At 48.3% G+C, this 26,267-nt stretch overlaps 1 protein-coding gene across 4 annotated transcripts in view; it reads left to right on the plus strand.

Annotated features, from left to right (window-relative positions):
* ADD1 (adducin 1) overlaps positions 1 to 26,267 on the plus strand; it is a 44,804-nt gene that overhangs the window by 11,289 nt on the left and 7,248 nt on the right. For 2 of the 4 annotated variants that reach the window (XM_032223790.1, XM_032223793.1), the window contains exons 2-14: positions 2,094 to 2,303; positions 4,215 to 4,377; positions 4,897 to 5,048; positions 6,119 to 6,199; positions 9,162 to 9,311; positions 10,930 to 11,073; positions 11,170 to 11,268; positions 11,925 to 12,101; positions 13,369 to 13,722; positions 17,179 to 17,280; positions 19,201 to 19,290; positions 24,859 to 25,015; positions 25,681 to 25,776. In XM_032223790.1, coding sequence (XP_032079681.1) covers positions 2,112 to 2,303; positions 4,215 to 4,377; positions 4,897 to 5,048; positions 6,119 to 6,199; positions 9,162 to 9,311; positions 10,930 to 11,073; positions 11,170 to 11,268; positions 11,925 to 12,101; positions 13,369 to 13,722; positions 17,179 to 17,280; positions 19,201 to 19,290; positions 24,859 to 25,015; positions 25,681 to 25,776 — 1,957 coding nt within the window. In that variant the 5' untranslated portion in view covers positions 2,094 to 2,111. The remainder of the gene's footprint in view (positions 1 to 2,093; positions 2,304 to 4,214; positions 4,378 to 4,896; positions 5,049 to 6,118; positions 6,200 to 9,161; positions 9,312 to 10,929; positions 11,074 to 11,169; positions 11,269 to 11,924; positions 12,102 to 13,368; positions 13,723 to 17,178; positions 17,281 to 19,200; positions 19,291 to 24,858; positions 25,016 to 25,680; positions 25,777 to 26,267) is intronic. The other 2 variants (XM_032223792.1, XM_032223794.1) reach the window with 1 other exon arrangement.

Below are 26,267 nucleotides of genomic sequence, written 5' to 3' on the forward strand. Positions count from 1 at the left end.
ACATGGATGGCTTCTTTGACAGCTGGTTTGAAAGAGGTCTCAAAGAGGCCGTCCATGTCAAAACCGAACAGCCCCCTCTCAACAGAGATGGAGGGATACGGCGTCCTCTTTCTCCAGTCTAAAAAACGGTCCATTCAGCAGTTCCAAGGAGGCTCCACGCCCATTTGAACCTCAGGTGACCCTGAGGACACAGACAAACCTTCAAACGGCCTGAGGAATTCTCTGAAAGGATGCAAATGACCAGCTGTCTGCAAGGAGTATAAATCTCACCTTTTCCCACCATCCAGTCAGAGTTGAAAAAGCTTCTTGGATGAGAAGTGAAAAGTCTTCAAAGAAAAAAACCAGAAAGTCCTTTCTGCATAGCTGGCGATTCAGAGGGAAAGGAGGGGGGCGGTGTGCTTGACTGGCCCTGGCTGCGTTTTCCTGGGACCCGGCCAGGTGCAGCCTTTCCTCCATCTGCTTTTAAACAGAGAGCCCCCAGGGTGGGCAGGAAGCCACGGGTGGAGCTTTTGTTCAGGATTTCCTGCAAATAGACAGTTGCACCACCCCCCCCGCCCCCTCCCCTCCATCAGCAGGCTGGGAGTTGGCCTTCTGGCAGGGACGATACAAAAAACATCATGTTGGAGCGATTTGAAAATCCAAGAAAGTCATGAGAATTGTGGTGGATTATTTGTGCAGGAAATCTATAGTCCTCAACAACCACAATTGAGCCCAAAATTTCTGTTGCTAAGTGAGACATTTGTTAGGTGTTTGCCACATTTTACGACCTTTTGCCACAGTTGTTAAGTGGATCGCTGCGGTGCTTAAATTAGTAACACGGTTAACCGAATCCGGTTTCCCCAGTGACTTTCCTTCTCAGAAGATCACAAAAGGGGATCGAGTGACCCCGGGAGACTGCAACTGTCATCGTAAGTCAGTTATTTGGATTTTTGATCATGTGACCATGGGGACGTGGTCCTCAAAACGGTCATAAGTCACTTTTTTTCAATGCTGTTGTAACTTTCAGCAGTCACTAAACTATTGTAAGTCGGGGTGGAATCCTTAAAACTGTGGGGATTTTATATGGAGTTTTGAGCACTGTATGAAAAAATATGAAATGTGATTTATGAAAATTAACTGGTAGTCATGAGAGCTCTGCAGATTTCTTTAACTCCTTTTTAAATACGGGTAGCCCTCGTCTTCGAGCGCTTGTAAATGCTTACCTATAGTTGTAAGTGTGAAAAAGAAAGTTACACCACTGAAAAAGTGACATGACTGTTTTCACACTCAGGATCGTTGCAACATCCCCATGGTCACGTGATTTATATTTGGATGCTTCACGGCTGGTTCATATTTATGACCATTGCTATGTCCCAGGGTCATGTGAGTCCCCTTTTGCAACTTTCTGATAAGCAAATGAGGAAGCCAGATTCACTTAACAACTATCGTATTTCCCCGAAAATAAGACAGGGCCTTATTTTCTTTTGCCCCTCCAAAATAAGCACTTGGCCTTATTTTCAGGGAGGTCTTATTATTTTTGAGGTGCAGGAGGCAGCGAGCGTGGTCAGCTCATGGCTGCTCCTGTGTTGCAATATTTTCGGGGAGGGCTTATTTTAGTGCATGCGCTCAAAAGCCCGATTGGGTTTATTATCCGCGAAGGTCTTATTTTTAGGGAAACAGAGTATGTGACTAATGACTGCAGTGATGAGCTGTTGTAGCGCAGTGGTTAGAGCGCAGTACTGCAGGCTTCTTCTGCTGACTACCGTCTGCCTGCAATTTGTTCCAGTTCGAATCTCACCAGGCTCAAGGTTGACTCATAGCCTTCCGTCCTTCCAAGGTCAGTAAAATGAGGACCCAGATTGTTGGGGGCAATAGGGTGTCTCTGTAAACCAGAAAGGGCTGTAAAGCACTGTGAAGCAGTGCATAAGTCTTATCGTTATTCACTTAACAACTGGGACAAGAAAGATTGTAAAATGGGGCAAAACTCATTTAACAAATTTCTCACTTAGCAACGTAAATTCTGGGCTCAATTGTGTTCCAGCTGTTTCCAGTTGCTTTAACAGGAACCACTTGGTATCTATTTTTTTTAATGTATTTTCTTCTCCCTTTTGCAGCACTGTTGAAACTTTACTATGAATGGGGAAACGAGAGCGGAGGTGGTAACTTCACCACCTCCAACAGCTCCACATAAAGAGAGATATTTTGACAGAGTGGATGAAAATAACCCTGAATACTTGCGAGAGAGGAATATGGCCCCTGACCTTCGCCAGGATTTCAATATGATGGAACAGAAGAAGAGAGTATCCATGATCCTCCAAAGTCCAGTAAGAATATATAATCAATTTCCCCCCCCCCCATTGCATTACCGAACGAAGAAGCATGGTGTAACAAGTTCGATCCTAAGAATGCATAGCAAGCTACAAGAAAAGAAAAATGAGAAAATTTAATTAATTTAATTAAAATGTCTGTGCTTTAAAGAAACTTTCAAACAATATACTGTATTTTTCAGAATATAAGATACACACTCCCCCTCCTAAAAGAGGGGGAAAATTTGTGTGTGTCTTATACACGAAATGTAGCCAAAAACAGATGCGAGGCATGGAGGAGCCGATGGTCTGTGGCAATCCCTGCAGCCTGGAACAGCTGATTGGGGATATTCCGGGCGGCTGATCCTTCCGCCAATCAGCTGTTCATGCTGAATCAGGCTATGATAACGTCAGGCTGTTCCCTATTTGCTGCAAGGAGGTGTCAGAGTTTGCAGCAGCAATCACATTCAGAAAGCACACACAAGTAACTGATTCAGCAGGATTCAACAACTTCTCTTTATATATAATATAATACATGAAGTAAAAATATACAATACCAAAAGCAGGTTTTCCAACGTGGCAGTTCAGCAGAGGAGAGAAGTTTCACTTTCAGTTTTAGTTTCAGATATCAGCACAGCTTTAGTACAGAAGAAGCCACGCCCAGGCTCCTTGCTGTCTCCTTCCTTGTTGCTCACACAGCAAATACTGTTTGTTTCCAAACAGCCCTCAACTCTCTCACATACTGACAGGACGCTAGCCAGTTAAATACAATGGATGCTGGTAGGAAGAGGCAGATTTTTTTTTTCTGATTTTCCTCTCCAAAAACTAAGGTGCATCTTATACTCTGGAGCTTCTTATACTCCGAAAAATATGGTAGAAAAGCCTCTTAAAGTGCACATGTGTATGTGTTTCCTTGAAAAGTACTGCTTGTCTCTGTTTTTTACTTCAGATTTCTAATGCAGTTTCATTTGAAAGGGTTCTGTGTGGGTGAAAAAGCCTTAAATAGCTCTTGAATCCATTCTACAAGCATTATGTATTTTTCTTCTTCTGTTGTTACTGAACCAAAGCGGTGATAAAATACCAGAATATTACACTCTTAATACTGCAGTATATGGACTTCAGAGAATTAAGGGGTGCTTGCAGGCCAATTTTTTTTCCCTACATAAGATTGGTAAATCAATGTAATCAAAGCTACATAATATTTTGTGACACCCTCTCTCCTTGAAAAGTGCTACGGATACTCCTTGATTTACGACCGTTTAATGAGGGAACAGAATTACAACAGTCTCAGGAAAGATGGAACAACTTCTGGCTTTCAGGCAAACGTTTTACACATACACACACACACATACCGCATGATCTGGATGCTCAGCAACATGTTTGCACTTACCATTGGATTGTCAACTACCCTGTAATTATGTGATTGCCAGTTGCAGTTTTCTCTGCTGGCTTCCCCATGAAATCATTGGGGAAACCAGTAGGAAAGGTTTGCAAGCTGCTGCCACCTGCTGAGAAGACCCCCTCCAATCTCTGGAGGCTAGCTGAAATTTCCTCGGAGAATTTCCCTCAGAATTGTCTGCTGAGGGTAACTGAAATTCCCTCAGAGAATTTCCCTCAGAATTGTCTGCTGAGGGGAGCTGAAATTCCCTCGGAGAATTTCCTTCAGAATTGTCTGCTGAGGGGAGCAGAAATTTCCTCAGGAGAATTTCCCTCAGAATTGTCTGCTGAGGGGAGCTGAAATTCCCTTGGAGAATTTCCCTCAGAATTGTCTGCTAAGGGGAGCTGAAATTTTCAAGCCAGATCCTGAAAATTTCCGCTCAGTTCCTGCACCCTAGCAAAGGAGCCTGCTTTTGCGCAAGGTTGGACACCAAGTCAAGTCCACGGCTCCTTCAAGCGGCCTTTTCACATGCACTGTTGCTCTGTTATTAGGCATTCTGTGAAGAATTGGAATCCATGATCCAGGAACAGTTCAAGAAAGGGAAGAATCCTACAGGCCTGCTGGCTCTACAACAGATTGCAGACTTCATGACGACCAACGTTCCCAACATCTACCCACTAGCTCCGCAAGGAGGCATGACTGCCTTAAACATGAGTGAGTGAGAGAGGGGGGAAGGGCTGATGACACCTTGGCTGTACAGGTTGTCCTCGACTAACGACCGCAATTGAGCCCAAAGTTTCTCCTGTTGTTAAGTGAGTTTTGCCTCATTTTACGACTTTTCTTGCCATAGTTCTTACATGAATCGCTGCTGTTGATAGACATTAGTAACCCGGTCGTTAACTGAATCTGGCTTCCCCCTTGACTTTCCTTGTCAGAAGGTCGCAAAAGGGGATCCACAAGGCCTTGGGATTCACCGAAGGCCGTAAATATGAACCGGTCGCCAATCCTCTGAATTTTGATCCCCTGATCGTGGCAAGGCCGCAAAATTCGCAACTCTGAAAAACGACCCAAAGTCATTCATTTTCGCAGTGCCCCTCGTAACTTTGAGTGGCCTTGTTGTAAGTCAAGAACCACCCTTAGTAGTTTTGCGTTTTAACCATCGGCAATTATTTTAATTACATCGGAGAGGCGCTCCTATTAAAACCGTGTTTTTGCCCGTATCTTTTCTTTCAGGCCTCGGTATGGTGACCCCCGTGAACGATCTGCGGGGATCAGATTCCATCGCTTACGAGAAAGGAGAGAAGTTACTACGGTGCAAATTGGCCGCTTTCTACAGGCTGGCCGACCTATTTGGCTGGTCTCAGCTTATTTACAATCACATCACTGTGAGTAGGCAGTTCCCCAGGAGAAATAAAACGGGGAGGGGGGGGGAGGATTCCGATCACATTCAAGCCAAGCCCCAAAGCAATAAAGTTATAACCCGCATAAACTGAACGACGCAAAATTGTCTTTAGCCTTAAACAGAAGCAGCCGCCACCTACCTCTGGGCAGTGGTTCTACATGGGGACCTGTCCCACTAGGGGTAGGTAAGGGTGCGTGGGCATTCTCACGTAGAACGACTGCACAGAGATAGGTGACTTCTGCTTCTGTGCACGCGTGCGGTTTTTTTTTTTTTTAAGGCAAAGGACAATTTTGTCTTTTTCCTTTTTCATGCTGGCAGCATGAACTGGGAGAACCTGCCCCACTGTTTTGGGGTGGGTGGGTGGGGGCATTTTCTTCCCTTGGAATTTGCCGCCTCCTGGAGTAAATTGGAGGTCCAGTTTGTCTAGGGTGAGGGATCAAGTGAGCACAGCAAAATACCATCTTCCTCATCCCTTCCCTTTCCTTTTCCTTCCCTTCTTCTCTCCCTCCCTCCCTTCTTGTTTCTTTTTTCTTTTCTTTTTTTTATTTCCTCCCTCCTTCCTTCCTTCTTTTTGTTTCTTTCCTTTTCATTTCTTCTTGCCTCTCTCCCTCCCTCCCTTTTTGTTTCTTTTTTTTACCTTCCTACGTTCTTCTTCTGTCTCCTTCCTTCCTTCCCTCCCTCCCTCCCTCCCTCCCTCCCTCCCTCCCTCCCTCCCTCCCTTGGAACAGATCTATGGATTCCATTAGCCTTTGTGCTTAAGGATAGGTATTAGGTTTACTGTTTTTGCTGAGATCCAAAACAGGGATCCTCTCTGCTAAAGCCTATTTGCAACTACGGAATTGCCGATGCGGTTAGCGAGAATCCAGCATCGTTCTGCTGAGGAAGCAAAAGTGGGAAATTCGGGTCACCTGGGGAGGACCTCAAAGGACCACCTTTGCAAAATCAGCAGAACTCTCTTAGATCTATTGACTTTTCAATCTATCTTTTGAGTTTTGTGCATTTCAGATTTTGGCTCTCAGAGCTTTGCGTCTCCTTCCTTCTCCATCTTTGCAGGTCAGAGTAAATATGGAGCAAGAACATTTTCTGATTGTGCCTTTTGGACTTCTCTACAGTGAAGTTGCCGCATCCAGCTTGGTAAGTGAACAATTGAAAAAAAAAAATCCTTGAATGTCTTCCTCATTGAGCCAATTGGAAGAAGTGCCTGCCACGCTTAAATCTCGGATTGGGGCCTTCTTATTTAGCAATAGCAGTGAGACTTATATACCGCTTTATAGGGTTTTCAGTCCTCTCTAAGCGGTTTACAGAGTCAGCATATCGCCCCCAACAACAATCTGGGTCCTCATTTTACCCACCTTGGAAGGATGGAAGGCTGAGTCAACCTTGAGCCGGTGAGATTTGAACCGCTGAACTGCAGATAACAGTCAGCTGAAGTGGCTGCAGTGCTGCACCCTAACCACTGCACCACCTCGGCTGGTTAAGTGGTTAAGGCTTCATTTCTCAAATATACCACCCCTGCGATCACATGACCTGGATGTTATGGTAACCCTGCTTGCACTTACCACCTGTTGTCAAGTACGTGAAATGCCAGTTGCAATCTTCTCTGCTGGCTTCTCCATAAATGGAGCTTTGTGCTCTCGCTCATCGCTTGTACAGCTCGATTCCCAACAGGTTGCAGCCCAGTATTGGGCCATGAACTGGGAGTTAGAGGCTCCTGATCTAGAGGGTTGGCAGGAGGGGGCTGAATCGGGGAGGCACCCTTCCTCTAGAAAAAACATATCATCCTCTCCGGATTTCCTGGAAGGCGAGAAGAGGCCTCTGGGTCGAATCCTGCAGAGCGGTTCACCGACAAAAGGGCAACCGACAAAAGCGCGCCCGACTAAGCCGCGGTGAAAAAACCGCGAGTTCTGAACTGCGCCGACGAATGAGCGCTGAATCGCGCCGGCAACAGCGCGCCAACAGAAGGGCGCTGTAAACCTAAACCTAACGCTAACCCTAACCTTAAACTTAACCCTAACCCTAACCCTAAACCTAACGCTAACACTAAACCTAATGCTAACCCTAACCCTAAACCTAAACCTAATGCTAACCCTAACCCTAAACGTAATGCTAAACCTAAACCTAACCCTAACCCTTACCTTAACTTAAATCGCCCTTCTGTCAACGTGCTGTTGTAAATCACCATTCTGTCGACACGCTGTTGTCGACGCGTTGATGACGTCACGGTTTTAGCGACACGGTTTTGTCGGCACGCTTTTGTCGGGTCACGCTGCAGAGCTACTAACGTCGGGCAAATAAAACTGGTGCTCATTCCTTCCTCTTAATTTTGTATTTTTATTTCTGTTCCCGGACGTTGAAACGTGCCGTTGTTGTTACTCCCTGGGCTGTGGCTCTTGTTTATTTATGTCTTGACGGAAGTGGTTTATAATAAATAAATAAGACAGACGCTTTAACTTGATGGTTGCTAATGAAAGGTAAGCCATCTTGATGGCGGTTCCAACTTAAGCTTTCAAACCTTGTGGAAGAGCTCAAAGTCAAGATATTTTCCTAAGTCACACGTTGCACACGACGTGTAAAAGTGGTTTGAATTATAAAGTCATTAACCGGATTCCTGCTTCCAAGATGCCTCGCCCTAGAGCCAAGAAAGAATGTGGGGGAAATAAATTGTCCAAATGTCCTTGGATACTTTATGGTGTTTCATCTAAAACAAAACAAAAAATATCTCTATCTGTAAAACCTTTTCTGCAGATCGGCATCATAAATACCCAACTTCCATCCATCCCCCCCCTTCCCTCTCCCACCTCCCTACCATGTATGACCACTGAGGTATCAAAAAAAAAAAGTTAATACAATCCTTGGTTGTATAAACAGAGGCATAGAATCAAAATCCCTTGAAGTATTAGCACCGCTTTATAGAAACTTACTTAAGGCCACATCTGAAGTACCGTATCCAATTTTGGTCCCCACATTACAAAGAAGATGTTGAGGCTTTGGCAAAAGGGCAAAAGAAGAGCAGCTAAGATGATTAAAGGCCTGGAGACTAAAACATGCAAAGAAGGGTTGCAGGAACTGGGCATGGCCAGTATAGAGAGAAGAAAGGCTTGTTGGGGGGGGGACATGATAGCAGTATCCCAATATTAGAGGGGCTGCCCCAAAGAAGAAAAGGGGTCAGATTAAAGCACCTGAAGGCAGGACAAGAAACAATGAATAGAAACTAATCAAGGAGAGAAGCAATCTGGAATTAAGGAAAAACGTTTTGACAGGACAACCAGTGGAATGATTTGCCTCCAGAGGTGGTGGGTGCATCTTCCCTGGAGGGTCTTAAGAGATTGGACAGTCAATTGTCTGAAATGGTAGACATGCTTGAGCTTAGAGCAGTGTTTCTCAACCTTGGCAACTTGAAGATGTCTGGACTTCAACTCCCAGAATTCCCCAGCCAGCATTCGCTGGGAGTTGAAGTCCGGACATCTTCAAGTTGCCAAGGTTGAGAAACACTGTCCTAGCCACTGTCTTTCCACTGAAGAGGATGAAGGTATCTGAGGCTTTAAATCAGTGTTTCTCAACCTTGGCAACTTGAAGATGTCTAGACTTCAACTCCCAGAATTCCCCAGCCAGCATTCACTGGGAGTTGAAGTCCGGACATCTTCAAGTTGCCAAGGTTGAGAAACACTGTCCTAGCCACTGTCTTTCCACTGAAGAGGATGAAGGTATCTGAGGCTTTAAATCAGTGTTTCTCAACCTTGGCAACTTGAAGATGTCTGGACTTCAACTCCCAGCATTCGCTGGCTGGGGAATTCTGGAAGTTGAAGTCCAGTCATCTTCAAGTTGCCAAGGTTGAGAAACACTGGCTTGGAGATCCCTTCCAGTTTCTATTCTATTCTACTCTACTCTCTACTCTCTACTCTATTCTTCATTATTCTATTCTGCTCTATTCTATTCCATATTTTCTATTCTGTTCTTTTCTATTCTATTCACTATTCTATTTTCTATTGCACTCCATCCCCATCCCATTGTCTTTCAGGTGACGCGAGTCTCTTCCCCTCCTGCAGGAAGAGAGTTAGAATAACTTCCAGCCTTTAACACCATCCTCTGTTACCAGGTCAAAGTGAACTTCCAAGGGGACGTCATTGATCGCGGAAGCACCAACTTGGGGATCAACCCGGCTGGCTTCACGTTGCACTCGGCCATCTACGCCGCCCGCCCGGACGTCAAGTGCATCGTTCACATCCACACTCCCGCCGGAGCAGCAGTAAGAGAGTTCTCTGTCTTCCAGCTGGGAAATAGCAAAGAGCAGGCCGTCCTCGACTTAACGGCAACTCGCTTAGTGACCGTTTGAGGTTACAACGGCGTTAGGGGGGGGGGGGAGAAAAATGACTCACAGCCATTTTGCACACTTTATGACCATTGCGACATTCCCACGGTCACCTGCGTTTGGGTGCTTGGCAGCTGACTCACATTTACATCCGTTGCAGTATCTCCAGGGATCCCGCAGATCCCCTTTTGCGACCTTCTGACAAGCAAAACCAGTTGCTTATCAATCGGGTTACTAACTTAGCAACTGCAACGATTCACTTAACAACTGAGGCAAGACAGGTCGTAAAACGGAGCAAAATGCACTTAAATTTCTCACTCAGCAGCATAAATCTGGGGCTCTGTTGTGGTCGTACGTTGAGGACTGGTGGTCATAACGAAGGAGACAGGCTGTCTGCATAGGGCAGGGCTGGGCAGGTGTGACAATTCTATGACCTGTGGACTTTAAATCCCAGAATGCCTGAGCCAGAAAGGGGATTTTTGCTACGCAGCTTCTGGCGTGTCCAGTTAAATGATCCCTTGTTGAATTAATGCTTTCTAGAAACCATAGAATAATAACTAGGGCTGTATTGCTATTGACCTTTCCCTATTTCCTACGGCATCCTATGACTATCAATACTTTGTTGTCTGTACCTTATGATTTATGTGGATTCCTTTAATTAGCATGTTACGACTATCACTGAATGTTGTATCCTATTTGAATTTTATGGTTATGATGGTGAGTTATCACTTGTTGCTTGCGTGTAGAATGATAGCTTATGCAGCAGAGATAAATTCCTTGTGTTCTGTTCCGTTCCATTCTATTCTACATGCCATCCCATTCTCCTTCTTTCCTCCTCCTCCTCCTCCTCCTCCTCCTCCTCCTCCTCCTCCTCCTCCTCCTCCTCATTCCCTATGGGAGGGGCCATTCACTCCACCTCTGCCTTTACTCCTGAGTCGGCCCTTGTTCCTTAACTGTTCCCTTCTCCTGCAGCTCTGCGCATGTACACATTGGGAACAGGCTCCAGTTGTTGTTCTGCCCCACTGATATCCGACTCAGAAGGCAGCTGATATCTGGCATACGGCCCTGGCCCCCTCTCTGCCTCTGACGCAGAGCCCTCAGAGCTTTCCCCAGACTCCAGGACTGGCCCAGTTTCCTCCCCAACCTTTCTGCTATCCGAGTGTAACATCAGCTCTGCTGGCCGCTGGCCACAACAGCTCAGCTCAGCTCTGCTCTGCTCTGCTCTGCTCTGCTCTGCTCTACTCTACTCTAAGTTCTATATTCTAATCTAATTCTTCATTCTGCTATGTTCCGTTCCACTCCATCCTATCCTGTCTATCAGGGTTTTCCAAAATGGCTGCTCTCAGTCACGTGCCTCGGTTTTACTTTCCCGTTAGTTTTTGAGAACTTCCTTCTCGGGAATGAGGTTTAGAGGTGTCTTTTCCAGATGAGAAAATTGTCCCACCCTCCTCCTCCTCCTCCCCTCTCCAAAGTTGTCTTTGAGAACCAACCTTTATAGGTAAGATGATAACCGATTCTAGACTGCTATCAGTAAAATCCGTGATAACATCCTCAGGTATCCGCGATGAAACGCGGCCTCCTGCCCATCTCACCAGAGGCGCTGTCTCTCGGAGAAGTGGCCTACCACGACTACCACGGCATTCTCGTGAACGAGGAGGAGAAAGCCCTGATTCAAAAGAACCTGGGCCCCAAAAGTAAAGTGAGTATCTACCTCACCCCGTTTACAAGGACCTGCCGAAAACATGGGATTTGTCTGACTCCCAGCGTCTTTTGTTTCTGTCCTCGGCTCCTCCAGGTCCTCATACTCCGAAACCACGGCTTGGTATCTGTCGGAGAAAGTGTGGAGGAGGCTTTCTATTACATTCACAATTTGGTCGCCGCGTGTGAGATCCAAGTAAGCAAACGTTCTTTCTGGATTTACCTGTTTTGAGTTGGCTTGGGAAACCGCCTAACCCAAGCAGATGAATGTAAAAGCACGCCTATGGAAAAGGCGTAGCGGAATTTGAATTTAATACCGAAAGTGTGAAGGGTCCTGCCAATCAAAGTAAGCACAGCCGAGACGATCCGATCTCTGGATGCGGAACTTTGTTGAGTACCTCATTCCGCCACCGATGAGGGCAAAACCAGATCTGACCATTTCCCGTGCAAACCCACTTAGTCGAAGTTCAGGTTCTCCCTCCTTCCCTCGCTCTCCCGTTCGGTCAGATCACAGTGTCCAATGGAGCCTGCTGGTTTTGTTATGAGAAATTCTTTTGGCTCTGCTAGTCACCTGCAGAAACGTCCTTGGTTCTCATGGCATCTCAATGTCTGGAACCAACGTTCTATCTCCCCCTTCCCTCCGCCCATAGTTCGTTGGCAGTCTGAGAAGCGGTAAGAGTTGCAACAGCAAAAAGCGGCTTTTGAAGCGTGGCAGGAAAAACACACACACACACACACCGCCCCCTTTAATTAAAGAGATAAATACTACTAGAAGGGTTGTAACCTAGATTAGATTGTACGGTGGGTGCTTGGTTTATTTCTTCTCATTAATATTTGCTTTTTGCTTTGCAGGTACGGACGCTGGCCAGCACAGGGGGGGCGGACAACTTGGTCATGCTGGATCCCAGCAAATACAAATCCAGGCCTCACTGCCACGACTCCGCCGCGGGGGATGGCACATCGCCTCACCCCAAGTGGCAAACCGGAGAACAAGAATTTGAAGCCCTCATGCGAATGCTGGACAATTTGGTAAGCCAAAAGTCCTGCTGCTCCCTAGGGAGTCCCTTCTAGGTGAGATGGGCAGCTGTACAAATGCCATAAGGGGATGGCTGGCTGGCTGGCTGGCTGGCTGGCTGGCTGGCTGGCTGGCTGGCTGGCTGGCTGGCTGGCTGGCTGGCTGGCTGGATGGATGGATGGATGGATGGATGGGATGGGCAAACAGACAGACAGGCAGACGGCTGTCTCTTACTATCATGAATCTCTTGTGGCTGACGCCCTCAAGATTTTGTTCTTCCTTAAGGAGGAGTTTTTCTCCCCCTCCCTGTGGATTTGACTCTGTTAGTCATTATAGACTGTAGGGGGCGCTACTCACCTCCGTTTCAAGCCCCCCCCACCCCCCCTTGAGCCAGCCCTGTCGGAAGACATGTCTCTGGTCACATGGCAAGCATGAGGTCGCAGAGCGCTGTGACCTTCCCACCAGAGTGGTACCTATTTTATCTACTCGCAATTTGCATCCTTTCCAACTGCTACGTTGGCAGGAGCCGGAGCAAGTAACGGGGAGCTCCACTCTGTCACGCGGCACCCGGGTCTCGAACTTGGGCCGCTGGCTTTCCAGCCAAACAAGCCCAGCGCCTTAACCCCTGAGCCGGCTGTGCCGCCTTTTAAGGAGAACGCAGACGAGAGTGAAACGCAACGTTCAAAGCTTGATCAATCATCGCAGTGCCAGAGGGATCTTTCAGCAACACTTAATGTTCCTTTTCTCACAATAGAAGATAGAAGCAGCCTCAGGGTTGGATTTGTGGTTCAGGATTGGACGTTTCATTATCCAGCTCGTTGGGTAATGAAAGGGCTGCGAGTCAACAGCCAAGAGAGCACCATGAAGTCCACAATTCATTTTTTTTTTTTGAAATAATATCTGCAGAGTTTACTTCCACTTTCAAGGCAGCGTCCTTCACTCCTGATTTACTTGGCTTGTTCACGGAAAAGTAGGACCACAATTTGGCCAATTCCAAACTTTAGTGTAAAAACACTTCCTCCTCCTAGTATTGCAGGCTAACTCTGCCCATTGCCAGCAGTTCGATCCTGACCGGCTGGAGGTTGACTCAGCCGTCCGTCCTTCCGAGGTCAGTAAAATGAGAACCCAGATTGTTGGGGGGCCAGAGGCTGACTCTGTCAACCACTTAGAGAGGGCTGCAAAGCACCGTGAAGCGGTATATTAGCCTGAAGTGCTACTGCTCTCCCTGGCGAATCCCGGGCGTTGTCCTTGACTGATTTTCCTCCCGTGTTCTTACTTCAGGGTTACCGGACAGGCTACCCGTATCGATGCCCTGCTCTGAGGGAGAAGACTAAAAAGTTCAGTGAGGCGGAGATCCCCGCTGCCGTCACGGGCTACTCTCTTGCTAGTGACGGGGACTCGGGCACTTGCTCTCCTCTGAGGCATAGCTTTCAGAGACAGCAGCGAGAGAAGGCCAGGTGGCTAAATGCCAGTCGAGGGGATGACCCGGCTGAAGAAGGGCAGGATGGCGGCGGTGGCGGCAGCCCCAAGTCGAAGACTAAGGTGTGGACGAACATTACACACGATCACGTGAAACCCTTGCTGCAGTCTCTCTCGTCCGGTGTCTGCGTGCCAAGCTGTATTACCAACTGCTTGGTCTGTGCCTACCTTACTGTTCATAGTTAGATGATGTAGAGCGACCGTTGGCGGCAGCTGCTGGGAGGCTTTGGACGCAAACCGGCCTCACGGGTGTCCCTTCTGATCCCCCCCCTTCCCCCGGGGTGGCAGTGGGAAAGTACATTCCTGCCTCTCAGGCAAACAGTCCTTCCGTGGCCGCCGGGAGTGACGCCCACTACTTAAATTGCTTTACCGCGGACAGATCCCGTGCCGTCTTCTGGGCTCAACTCCCTGCTTGCTTTATAAACGAGGGGCTACTTTGGCCTTAACAATGGCCCAGCCTTTTTTTTAAAAAAAAATCTTCTTTAATAAAAGTTCCATGGCTTTCGACTCCCTTAGATGGTTTCTAGATGAAGCCGGATTGACGGCTCTGCTTTTGCAATCTGTTCAACCTCCGTCGTAGTTGAGATTTCAGCCGAACCTTGGGATTCTGAGCCGGGCGCCCTCTTGTTTTTTTCCCCCGTTGGTCCTGAAGCCTCCCAGGGGTGACCCCCCCTCTTCTGCATGAAATGTTGCATGTGAGTAGGTGGCCGTAACTGAAGAGTCTCTCCTGCGGGGTGAGCCGGGGAGTGGGTTGGGGTGGGTGGAGGCGGCATGATAAAGTTCGGCTCAGGTGTGGTCCAGAAGGGGCTTGGCGGCGCTGCCTCCGAAGGGCCCTTCGGCCTCCAGGGCCAACAAGGCGGATAGCTAACAGCTGCTTGGAGATAGTGATGTCAAACCCAGATGTGCATGTGGCTGGCGGGTGATCTGGATTCCTCTAGAGCTGAGCAGAGAAACCGGCAGCCCTTCAAAGTTACTCAAAGGGCAGCACAGTTTAGGTTTCGGCATAAAGGAGCCATCCGGTTGAACGTTTAGTTACATTTAATTCCTGTTTTCCTTTGCGTCTCTCGACGCAAAGCCCAATGCTGCTTACCGTATTTTTCAGAGTATTAGACGCACTTTTCTCCTCCTAAAAAAGAGTGAAAATTTGGGTGCATCTTATACACTGAACGTAGTCCTGCCCACCCGCATGCCCCCACCCTTTGGCCTCTGTCTCCCAGCAATTTGCCTCCTTGCAGCAAACAGCGTGTTTCAGCACAGCCTGATTAGCACAAGCAGCTGATTGTCGGTTGGATTGGTCTCCCAAGGATCAGCTGTTTCACGCTGCAAGGATTGCCATTCTCTATCGCCGCCTCCACACACCCCATTTTTGGCCTCTGCACCCCATTCCGATCCCTGCCGCCCAGAACAGGCGGAAACTGAGGCGCCAGGAGGCGGCGATAGAGAATGGCAATCCCTGCAGTCTGAAACAGCTGATCCTCGGGAGGTCGATCCAACCGCCAATCGGCTGCTTGTGCTAATCAGGCGGTACTGAAATTGAAACTGAAACACACTGTCTGCTGCAAGGAGGCAAATTTCTGGGAGGCAGAGGCAGATTTTTTCCCCCTTGTGCTAATCAGGCTCAACTCAAACATGCTGTTTACTGTTTGCTGCAAGGAGGCAAATTGCTGGGAGGCAGAGACAGATTTTTCCCCCCTTGTTTTTCTTCCCAAAAGCTAAGTGCGTCTTATACTCCGAAAAATACGTTAATTTGGGGTCTTGGCTTTTCAGGATTATTATCGTGGAATGCAGTTGCTCTTATACACACTTAATGGGAAAACAGAGGGGAGACCGAATCTTGGATTACGGAATGATTTTTCTTCCTTTTTTTAAAAAAAAAAATGCTAACGACTGTCAGACGTTGAAATATAACTTCTTTGGGAAATAGCAAAATCAAAACGTGCGTAAGAGTTTTGTATTTTCTTAAGCACCCAAATCGAGCTGAAGACCAATGAAAACTGAAATTGCCACTGGAATACAATCTTATTTTGACACATTAGTAGAACAGCTTTCAATCCCTATCCAGTAACTTCTGGTGTGTATATTTGATTTTTTTTTTTTATGTGCTTTTAAAAAAAAATCCAGTATGCTAAGGTTCTTAACATTGTTGCTAAATATCTTTAGTAAAAAGCTGGAGTAATTTTTGTGGGAAAAGATAAGAACCAGTGAGTATCCATAGCTCCATGTTCATTCTTATTTTTTTACTTCATATTTGCAAAGCATTTTAAAATTATGTTGCTTTTTAAGGAGTTCTATTTCTGGCTTTTCGTCTCAGAATCATTTTGGGGAGGAGTAGTATTTATACAAAAGTGTAAAACGGATTCGAGTTGAAAGCTTACCCATGCAATAAGTTGATGATTAACGGGGCCAAACATACCCTTTTGAAAGAATAAATCTCATATTCATATTGGTAGGGCAAACTTACCTTCTAAGTTTACTAACTTTACTGGTTAAATTAAGCAACCTCCTGCAAAAAATCCCATTTGTAAAATGCTTTTTTTCCCAGCTTCGGAGATGTGTTATTTCTTTCTTTCTTTTTTTAAATATATGAAGCCATAAGCTTTATATAATACAACGACATCACCAAACTCACTTCTGTTAGGCTGCTCCATCTATCTGTCTGTGTAACAAAACGGTTTTGAAATTTCCTTCTACTCTTTTTTGACTTTTGCTTTGAATTTAAACTTTGGTGATGCCCGCCTTTTCTTCACGGGACAAAATAATCCACCTAGCCTGGTTATTATCATGCTGCTTTTCATATTTCTGTCATCTCGTGGTTTCTGTTGGCTTTGATGTGTTAAGATACCCGGTGGGAAGTGAATCAATGATGTGGACAGTTAAAAAGATTTTTGAGCAAAATCTTCCATTTCTGGTTTTATATTTCCATCATCGAACCCATCTGGATTAATAGCCTGGCCCTAAGCCCTCTTTAGGGTTTAAGAGAGATTTATGCCAATAAACTAAATTTTTTACATCAGAGGTGTCAGACTGGTGGACTTCATCTCCCAGAATTCCCTGGCCTTCCAGGGAAGTCCACCAGTCTTCAAGTGGCCAGGTCTCAAAGCTTTCCGTCAGGGGTATCCAACCTCGGCAGCTGTTAAGACTTGCGAACTTCAGCTCCCAGAATTCCTCAGCTGCCTGGCTGGGGAATTCTGGGAGTCGAAGTCCCCAGGCAGGTCTTCAAAGTGGATGCCCCTGCTTTAACATTGTCACGTGTGAGGGTCTTCTTGTTCACAGCCTCAAATTGCTTTAGTGACCTACGGCTCAAGAAGGCCTCGTGCATCTTAGTACCCCTTTCCAGATGCTTCATTTTTTCCTGGGGTTGGCAGTTCGATCCTCGGGGGACACACGCCCCACCCAGCTAAGCAGCTGTTCCAAACCACAGGATGGCTTTTCTTTTGTCATCCCCCCCCCAAAAAAAAACCCCAAACCAACCTCAATCATTGGTTCAATTCTCCTTTGTTAAATCTTGCATGATCTCCTGTGCGATAACGTTGCTGTTTTGAATCAGGCCGAGCGTTTCAGTGTCACCCCCCCCTTTTTAACATGCCTTGTTTTCCATGCTGTTGTTTACAGTGGACTAAAGAGGAGGCACACAGGGCTGTCTCGTCTGCTCCCCCAAACCTCTTTGTTCCCTTGAACACGAACCCAAAGGAGGTCCAAGAAATGCGGAACAAGGTTGGTACCAGGCGGGACACGGGTCTGGAGGTTTTGGGGAGATGCGCCGTTCGGCTCACGGCCCATCGGGGGACCCCTCTGGACAAGGGGGAGAAGAAAGTTCAGGCGGCAGATGGGGTGCCCAAGACTGACTGGCAGATGGGTTGCCCATGACTGACTGGCGCTGGGCATGGGGGCCCAGGAAGGCGCCAGGCGCCTGGGGATTATGGTTTTGTGATCAGCACAGGCAGTCCCGGACTTAACAACAGTTCATTTGGTGACCGAAGTTACAACAGCGCTGGAAAAAGTGGTTTGCGACGACCGTTTTTCGCACGTACATTATAACTATAAAAATAAAAACGCAAACACGCATCCTTCACATGCTATATAATTGGGTTCACTGACAAAAGGGCGAACGACAAAACCGCGCCCAACTAAACCGCGTCGCTGACATCATCAACAGGGCGGCAACAGCGCGGAGACAGAAGCATGCTGTAAACCCTAAACCTAACCCTTAACCTAACCCTAAAGCTAACCCTAAAGCTAACCCTTACCTTAAGTTGCATCGGCTTTCTTTCAACGTGCTATTTAAAGCGCCCTTCTTTCTCCGCGCTGGCTGTTGTTGCCGCGTTGATGACGTCAGCGATGCGGTTTAGTTGGGCGTGGTTTTGTTGTTCGCCCTTTTGATGGGTCACGATATAATTGAAATTGAAAACCTGATATTGCATTAATCTTGCACTATACCATAGAATTCAACATGGTTACTGCCCTGAGATAGATAGACCTTTGCAGCATTCCCCACAATCAGGGGACCAGAATTCAGACACTCGGCAACCGACTCACATTTATGACCGTTGCAGGGTCTTGTGATCCCCTCTTGCGACCTGCTGACCAGCAAAGTCAACGGGGAAGCCCGATCCACTTAACAACGGGACTGCTAACTTTTATCAGCTGCGGTGATTCCCTGAACAACGGTGGCAAGAAAGGTCGTCAAAATGAGGCAAAACTCCCTTAACAAATGTTCTAGCTTAGCAGCATAAATTCTGGGCTCGGTTGTGGTCGTAAGTCGAGGACTAGCCTGTATCGGAGAGGGGAGTGTTAGACTTTGGCAGCCTCAGAGGTGGGGCCGCTTCATTTGCCCGCTGGGAATGAAAACAAATCGGGGTTGGCCCCATTCTACATTTTTTTTCTTGTCACCGTTGTTAAGCGAATCACTGCTTAATGGTGAAATGGGCTTCTCCATTGACTTGTCGGAAAGGGGAAATCACATGAACCCCCCCTTGCAACCGTCATAAATACGAGTCAGTTGCCAGGGGCCTGAATTTTGATCACATGTCCGGTCGTAAGTGTGAAAGAGACGGTCATCTCTTTTTTTTCCCAGTGATGATGTAACTTCAAACAGTCACTAAATGAACTGTTGTATTATTTTTTATTTTTTTTTATTTTTTATTTTATTATATTTATATGCCGCCTTTTTCCCCCGAAGGGGACTCAGGGCGGCTCACAACTCAAACCAGGGAAGGGGGATACAGACAAAAAAATTAAAAAAAACGAAACATAACAATGCATAATTTAAAACACACAACAGTCATACCATTCGAGACGGGGGCAACAGCTCTTTAGCCCCAGGCCTGTCGGAACAGCCAGGTTTTAAGGGCTTTGCGGAAGGCCTGGAGGGTGGTGAGGGTTCGAATCTCCACGGGGAGCTCGTTCCAGAGGGTCGGAGCAGCCACAGAGAAGGCTCTCCTCCGGGTAGTCGCCAGTCGACACTGGCCGGCAGATGGAATTCGGAGGAGGCTTAGTCTGTGGGATCTAATCGGTCTAGAGGAGGTGATTGGAGGTAATTGGCAGCAGGCGGTCTCTCAAGTAAGTCGAGGACTGTCTGTATCTTGACACTTGGCCTTCTCTCTTTCTTTCTCTCTTTTCTCTTTCTTTGGACAGATCAGGGAGCAGAACTTGCAAGACATTAAAACAGCCGGGCCGCAGTCGCAAGTCCTTTCCGGGGTTGTAATGGACAGGAGCCTTGTGCAGGTGAGAACACAACGCAGCTTCCGGTGCGGCTCTGCATGACCCCGTGGCCTCTTTTCCTTGCTCTCGCCTCAGGTAGCCCTCTGCACCTTAACTTTAATAGTAGACAGAGAGTAACTCTTCGTCAGGTTAAGTGCGAGGGGCGAGCAGGGGCTGCTTTTGCCACCCCCCCAGGGCACAGGTTAGGCTGTGTGGTTCTGACCCAGCTCCCCAAACGCCACAAACCCTCGGTAATCAAATCAACCATTCCTTTATTGGGAACGCCGGCAGCCCCGGCAAAAAGTTTCACCAAAGGCTAACAGGTCCGTCCAGCCGGGAGATGAATAGTTGTCTGCCACGTCTACTCATCTCCGCCCTCTTCCTTTTGATCCCCAGAGCTAGGGTGGGGCTTTGCTAGCAGCGGTGGCTCTTTCAGCCCGAGGACCGGCCCATAGATTTCCACTGCTCTCCTCTCCTCCTCTGCCTATCTGCACGTCAGGCATTGGACCCAGCTGTTCTCATCTGGGGGAACAGACCTGGGGGCTGTTAACTCGCCATCTGAGGGCTGACAGATGGCCCAGCCTCCACCTCTCCCTCCTTCCCTCCCTCTCCCTCTCTCTCTCTCTCTTTCTCTCTCTTCTCTTTCTCTCTCTCTTTCTCTCTGCCAGCTTTATTCCCTCTTCCCCCTCAGAGCTCCCAGGTTGCCTTGATGTCTACCCTGTCTCTCATGCCGACGCTGCCTCCTCCTCCTCTTCCTCTGATTTGACTGATGGAGGGGCTGGTGGGCGACAGGCCACAACAGTTGTTCCTGCATTCATGATGGCCTGCAGGGACCCCTTCACCAATTGTGTATTTCTTAGTGGGGTGGTAAAAACAACCACCAACACCAACCCTGTTACCTTCTCAAAAACGAAAAGAAAATCCATCACATAACTTTGAATAGGGACGCGGTGGCTCAATGGCTAAGACGCCAAGTTTGTCAATCAGAAAGATCGGCGGTTCGAATCCCTAGCGCCGCGTAACGGGGTGAGCTCCCGTGACTTGTCTCAGCTTCTGCCAACCTAGCAGTTCAAAAGCAGGTAAAAAATGCGAGTAGAAAAACCTTTGGTGGGAAGGTAACAGCGTTCCGTGCACCTTCGGCGTTGAGTCATGCCGGCCACATCACCACGGAGACGTCTTCGGACAGCGCTGGCTCTTCGGCTTTGAACCGGAGATGAGCACCGCCCCCTAGAGTCGGGAACGACTGGCACATATAAGTGAGGGGAACCTTTAACTTTGAATAAACCCACACGAAGAGCTGCAGGTTGTGTCCTGGTTATTTCCAGAGTTCTTTCTAGTTGATGTCAAAGACGGCCAGGATTATCCCCCTAAGGCAGACTTCAGGGTTGCTTTGCATGCTCTCCTGTGGCCGCTGCTTGTGCGTTCGACACACTCTGAATGCCTTTCTGCATGCTGTCTTTTTTTTTTAAGGCCATGTCATAATGCTTTGAGCCGATAATCTAAGCCCGGGTTTGGTTTGCTCTGTCTACTCAATTTCCTGTTTCAGGATGCTCCCCTCTCAGACTGTACGGAAACAATTGAAGGGCTCGACCCCACAGAGCAGGCCTTTAGTCCAGCTAAATCTGTCTCTGTTAGAAAGGTACTGACCGCTCTGTCCTTCCGCTCTCAACGCTCTCTCGCTTTTAACCTCCTTCCCCCCCCCCCCCCCGGTTTATCGTTTCTCTTGCTTGAGGTTACAGAGGGATCCACACGACAGATGCGAGTTTGATGTCAAGTAGGACCTCTCAGGGCTTACAACAGAGCCCGCCCCCCAATCCCCGGGAAATGGCCCACTATCGGCCCATGGTCCGTGTTCTGACGTAGGCTTCCCCCCAAAAGCACAAGGCAGAATCCTGGTCCTGAGAAAACCCCTTTTACTTAAACAAAGGTGAATTCCTCCCATTCACCTTCAGCCAAGGCCTGGCAAACAGTCTTTCAAAGGAATATTTATGACCACAGACCTTATCTAGCTTGGAAAGCTGCCATGAAAATATTTTCCCAAATGAGGCGCTGTGCAAGGAAAGACTGGGCACAGAGTCTCTGGGATTCACGGACAGATCTTCACACTCCTGGAACGAACAAACAAATTGCTTCCTGCAAAAGCCCCCTCCCCTTTTGCTCCTTTTAAATTTCCTCTGGGAGGGGCCATTCACCGTCCACCTGTGACGTTACTCCCAAGTCGACCCTGATTTCTGAGTTGTTCTTTTCTTCTGGCAGTTCTGCGCATGCGCACGCTGGGAACAGGCTCCAGCTGTTCCTCTGCCTCACTGATGTCTGACTCTCAAGGCAGCTGATCACTGCCAGACGTCCTCAGCCCCCTCTCTGCCTCCGACTCCAGGACTGACCCATGTTCCTCCCCAACCTCCTCACTGTCCGACAGTGCCACAACAGTCCGTTTGGAAGCAGGATGTGTGAGTGGCTGGCCTGCACACACGTGTGCATCTCAATTTACACAAGCAGAGGACAGGTGTATACGCATGTGCACAACTCGACTTGTGCAAGCAGTTGGCCAGTCCCTCTCCACACACACACACATACACACACACACACATACACACACACACACACATACACACACACACACACCCCGCGCTGGCCGCCAAGCCGTAAGGATTGGCTTAGAAGATTCTTTGAGTAATTCCCTTTTAAACATGTCTTACATCAGTGTAATCCCTCAAGGAGCCACCGATGTAACCAGGAATAATCCTGCTGGGTGCCCAGAAGCAGGACTGTGTGTTAATTGACTGCTGGCAGCCCATTTGTGGTTACCTGAAGTAACCACATGCCATACCAATTAACCAGTCGAACAACTTGCCACCAGAAGTTGTGAATTGTCCAACACTGGAGGTTTTTAAAGAAGAGATTGGATAACCGTTTGTCTGAAATTGTATAGGGCTTCCTGCCTGAGCAAGGGGTTGGACTAGAAGACCTCCAAGGCCCCTTCCAACTCTGTTATTCTGGTTGCTGTCCTAGCTGTGGCAGCCGCAGAAGCTAGTACTACCCGGGTAAACGAACAGGAGGAGCAAACAGAAGTGTGGCATAGGAAGCCAAAGGGGAGACCTCGTTGTTGGTCAACTCATAACTTGAGGAACTTGTGGATGGGGAATCTATTGCCCTCAAAATCACTGTGTGGCACAACCTAGAATCATTCAGGAAGTCCCCCCCCCCCATCTCGTGGAGAATGTCAGGGGTCCGTAGAGCTCTCCTGGCTGGCCCATGTTCCTCCCCCAACCTCCTCGCTGTCCGACTCTGCTGCCAGCTGTGGCAGGCCACAACAGTGAACCAGTCCTAAACCCACAACATGGCTTCTGGCGGTTTTGCTAGGAAGAATCTCAAAAGATGCCCGAGTTGAGTGGTTTCCGCACCCTGGGAAGATAACGTAGAGTTTCTTGCCAAATTTCACAAAAAAACAAAACAAAACACCCGGCTGTGGTTTTGGCAGCGTTGCCTAACCTGTTGCTAAGCCAGAAGGGACTATCGGTTGTTCAGATGGGTGCATCGCGTTTTGTGGGTGGCTTTAAGAAGCCCGGGTAACAAACACTTAGCTTTGGAATGGTTAAAATTCAAAATTCTCACGATGTCTCCGTAGGATTCGCAGGGATTTCTGTTCACCTTCGGTGGCGAAGTTACCCAAACTGTGTCATCTGCTCCATAGAGCCTCTGATGGGTTTAGGGGTGCTTCTCTCGAGAGGGGGAGGCGTGTTGTTTCTCCAGCTCTTGGCAGAATGTCCACACTAATCTTGATTCCTCAGGCTTTTGACGGTGGCGAGATGCTTCATTTTTCCTTCTGCCTTTGCTATTGGGCCTCCTGGCCTTATTCCTAACCCTGCATTCCCCTCCTTTTCTCCTGCTTCTCTTTTGCTCCCTTTCCCTATCTTAGCCCTTCGGAGAAAACGCTGGGAAAACCAGCTCGGTTTGAGGGTCAGTCTTAGCCAGGCCTTTGCAATTGAGATCAGGCTACTCAACTCTCCCCAACCAGCCTATTGTTTTGACCTAGGCTTCCCCAAAAAGCACGAGGCAGATTCCTGGTCCCGACAAAATCCCTTGAGTGTGAATTCCTCTCCTTTACATTCAGCCAAGGCCTGGCAAACAGTCTTTCAAAGGTGAAGTTATGACCACAGACCTTATCTAGCTTGGAAAGCTGCCATGTAAATATTTTCCCAATGAGGTCCTGTGCAAGGAAAGGCCGGGCACAGAGTCTCTGAGATTCAGGGACAAATCTTCACACTCCTGAAACAAACTAACGAATGAATTGCCTCCTGCAAACTCCACTCCCCTTTCGCTCCTCTTTTATTTCCTCTGGGAGGGGCCATTCACTATCCACCTGTGGCCTCACTCCCAAGTCGACCCCTGTTCTTTAGCTCTTCCCTTCGTGTGGCCACTCGGTGATTTATTGGCTATGTTTATGGTGCAGTTTAATCAGAAAGCTGTTTTTACTAGCTTGTAATAATTTAATCAACTTCGTTTTGTTTTGTTTTCTAAAAAAATTGGCCGTGTTAGATTCTGTTTTGACCCAGCTCCCAAACACAACAAGCCCTCTCTATTTAACTAAAAGTTCCCTTTATTAGGAGTGCCAGCAGCCCCGGCAAAAAGTTTCTCTCTCAACGCAGACTAACAAGTCTGTCAGGCAGGGAGATGAATAGTTGTCTGCCACATCTGTTTGTCTCCACCCCCTGCCTTTGATCCCCAGAGCTAGGGTGGGGCTTCACTAGCAGTGGTGGTTCTTCTGTCCCAAGGACCGTCCCATAGATTTCCACTGCTCTCCTCTCCTCTGCCACATCTATTCATCTCCGCCCCCTGCCTTTGATCCCCAGAGCTAGGGTGGGGCTTCGCTAGCACTGGTGGCTCTTCTGTCCCAAGGACCAGCCCATAGATTTCCAATGCTCTCCTCTCCTCTGCCACATCTATTCATCTCCACCCCCTGCCTTTGATCCTCAAAGCTAGGATGGGGCTTTGCTAGCAGAAGTGGCTCTTCCAGCCCAAGGACCAGCCCATAGATTTCCAATGCTCTCCTCTCCTCTGCCACATCTATTCATCTCCATCCCCTGCCTTTTATCCCCAGAACTAGGGTGGGCCTTCGCTAGCAGCGGTGGCTCTTCCGTCCCAAGGACCAGCCCATAGATTTCCACTGCTCTCCTCTCCTCTGCTTTCTGTGCATCCGTGCGTCAGGCACTGGACCCATTTGTTCCTCCTCTTCCTCATCAGCCACGTCCAAGCCTGGGGGCTGTTGACTCTCCATCTGGGGGTTGACGGACGGCCCAGGCTCCTCCTCTGTCTCTCTCTCTTTCTCTCTGCTAGCTGCATACCCTCTTCCCTTGATGCTGATCCTGACTCTCACACCGCCTCCTCCGCCTCCTCTAATTTGGCTGCTGGAAGGGCCGACAGGCCACAACAGATTCCTAGTGCGAGATCAGCAGGGCAGCCTCTCCTTTCCATTCCAAATTAAATTCATTGCTTAATTACCATTGACCGCTTCCCATCCCACCCCCACCCCCATGCCTCCAGGGTTATATACCGCGGACGGTGAGCGCGCGTTCTCTTCTTCTGATTTAGGGGGAGCTGGTCACTGCCTCCAAGGCCATCATCGAGAAAGAGTACCAGCCCCGCGTCATCATCAGCACCACTGGACCCAACCCTTTCCACAAACTCACGGACCAAGAACTGGACGAGTATCGCCGAGAAGTCGAGAGGAAGCAGAGACAGTCCGAAGGTTTGTGCGCGGCATCAGCTGGGCGCCCTCACCTGCGATCCCGTCACACCTGGCTGAAGGGGCAAACCTTCCTGGGACACGTGGCGTCCCTTCCAGAGCCCCCCCCCCCCAGGCCGATGCTCGTGGCATCTCTGAATCCATGCCACGCGTTTGGCCTAACCACGCCATGGTCAGAAAAATTCTCTCTGACTTGCGGCCCAGAAGGCGAACCACAGGGCCGCCACTCTGATTTATGCGTCGTCGTGTATTTGTTTCCAGGAGTTTTATACCTTTCCCTGCTCCTTGTGAATGAGAAGGGTTGGGGTTGGGTTAACCGCACCTTTGCAAAGGAGAGAAATAGCTGCAGTTACAGGGAATCCACCACCAGAATTGAGCCCCCGACATTTCTATGGCTAAGTGAAACATTAGTTGAGTGAGTTGAGTCCATTTTATGACTTCCCTTGCCACGGTTGCTAAGCGAATCACTACGCGGAGATATTGCAATCACAATGGCACTTATATACCGCTTCACAGGGCTTTAACAGCCCTCTCTTAAGTGGTTCCCAGGGTCAGCCTCTTGCCCCCAACAATCTGGGTCCTCATTTTTTATATCTACAGGGGGGAAAAAAAAGAAATATAAGATTTTTTTTTAAAAAAAGAATTCAATTGTAATCTGTTTTGTGTAGAAGATTGTGAAGACGGCAGACAGCAGGGCGATCGCAGCTCTCCGGACCAAACTGTTGCTTCCACTCCACCCAGCACTCCGGTCAAACTCGAGGAAGGTATGTGTTGTGTGAGTTGCACCCGAGGCGTTGTGTTTCCATCGACAAAAAAAAAAACCCCAGGACGGAAGGCGGAGCTAAAGGGAGCTCCCAAGAAAATCACCCGCCCCCCCGGAAGGTTCTCGACGGACAAATTCACTCCACTCTCAGTGGCCAGGAAGGGCAATTATAGCTTTCCAGCGTTTCTTCAAAGCATCCCCAATCCCTCTGGCGAATCCAGTAGCTCCCCGTTTTACGTCCGATCCATATGTTACCCACGCGTGGTCCCTCTCTCTGCCTTGAACTGGGAGAATAAAATTGGTTCAAAGCGTACCGGCTTCGCTCGGAGGCCATTCCTCCCCCACCCCCCTCACTTCAATAGAGCTTCATTCACTAATTTTGGGAAGAATCCCAGGTTAATGGCCCTCAGGTGTAGCCACTGGGTCTCCCCGGCCCTTCCAGCCTTGTTTGTGTCTTTGTGTGTGTTGTGTGTGTTTGCTTCTCCGTTCCTC

Source organism: Thamnophis elegans, chromosome 9, assembly GCF_009769535.1.
Source record: "Thamnophis elegans isolate rThaEle1 chromosome 9, rThaEle1.pri, whole genome shotgun sequence".
NCBI lineage: Eukaryota > Metazoa > Chordata > Lepidosauria > Squamata > Colubridae > Thamnophis > Thamnophis elegans.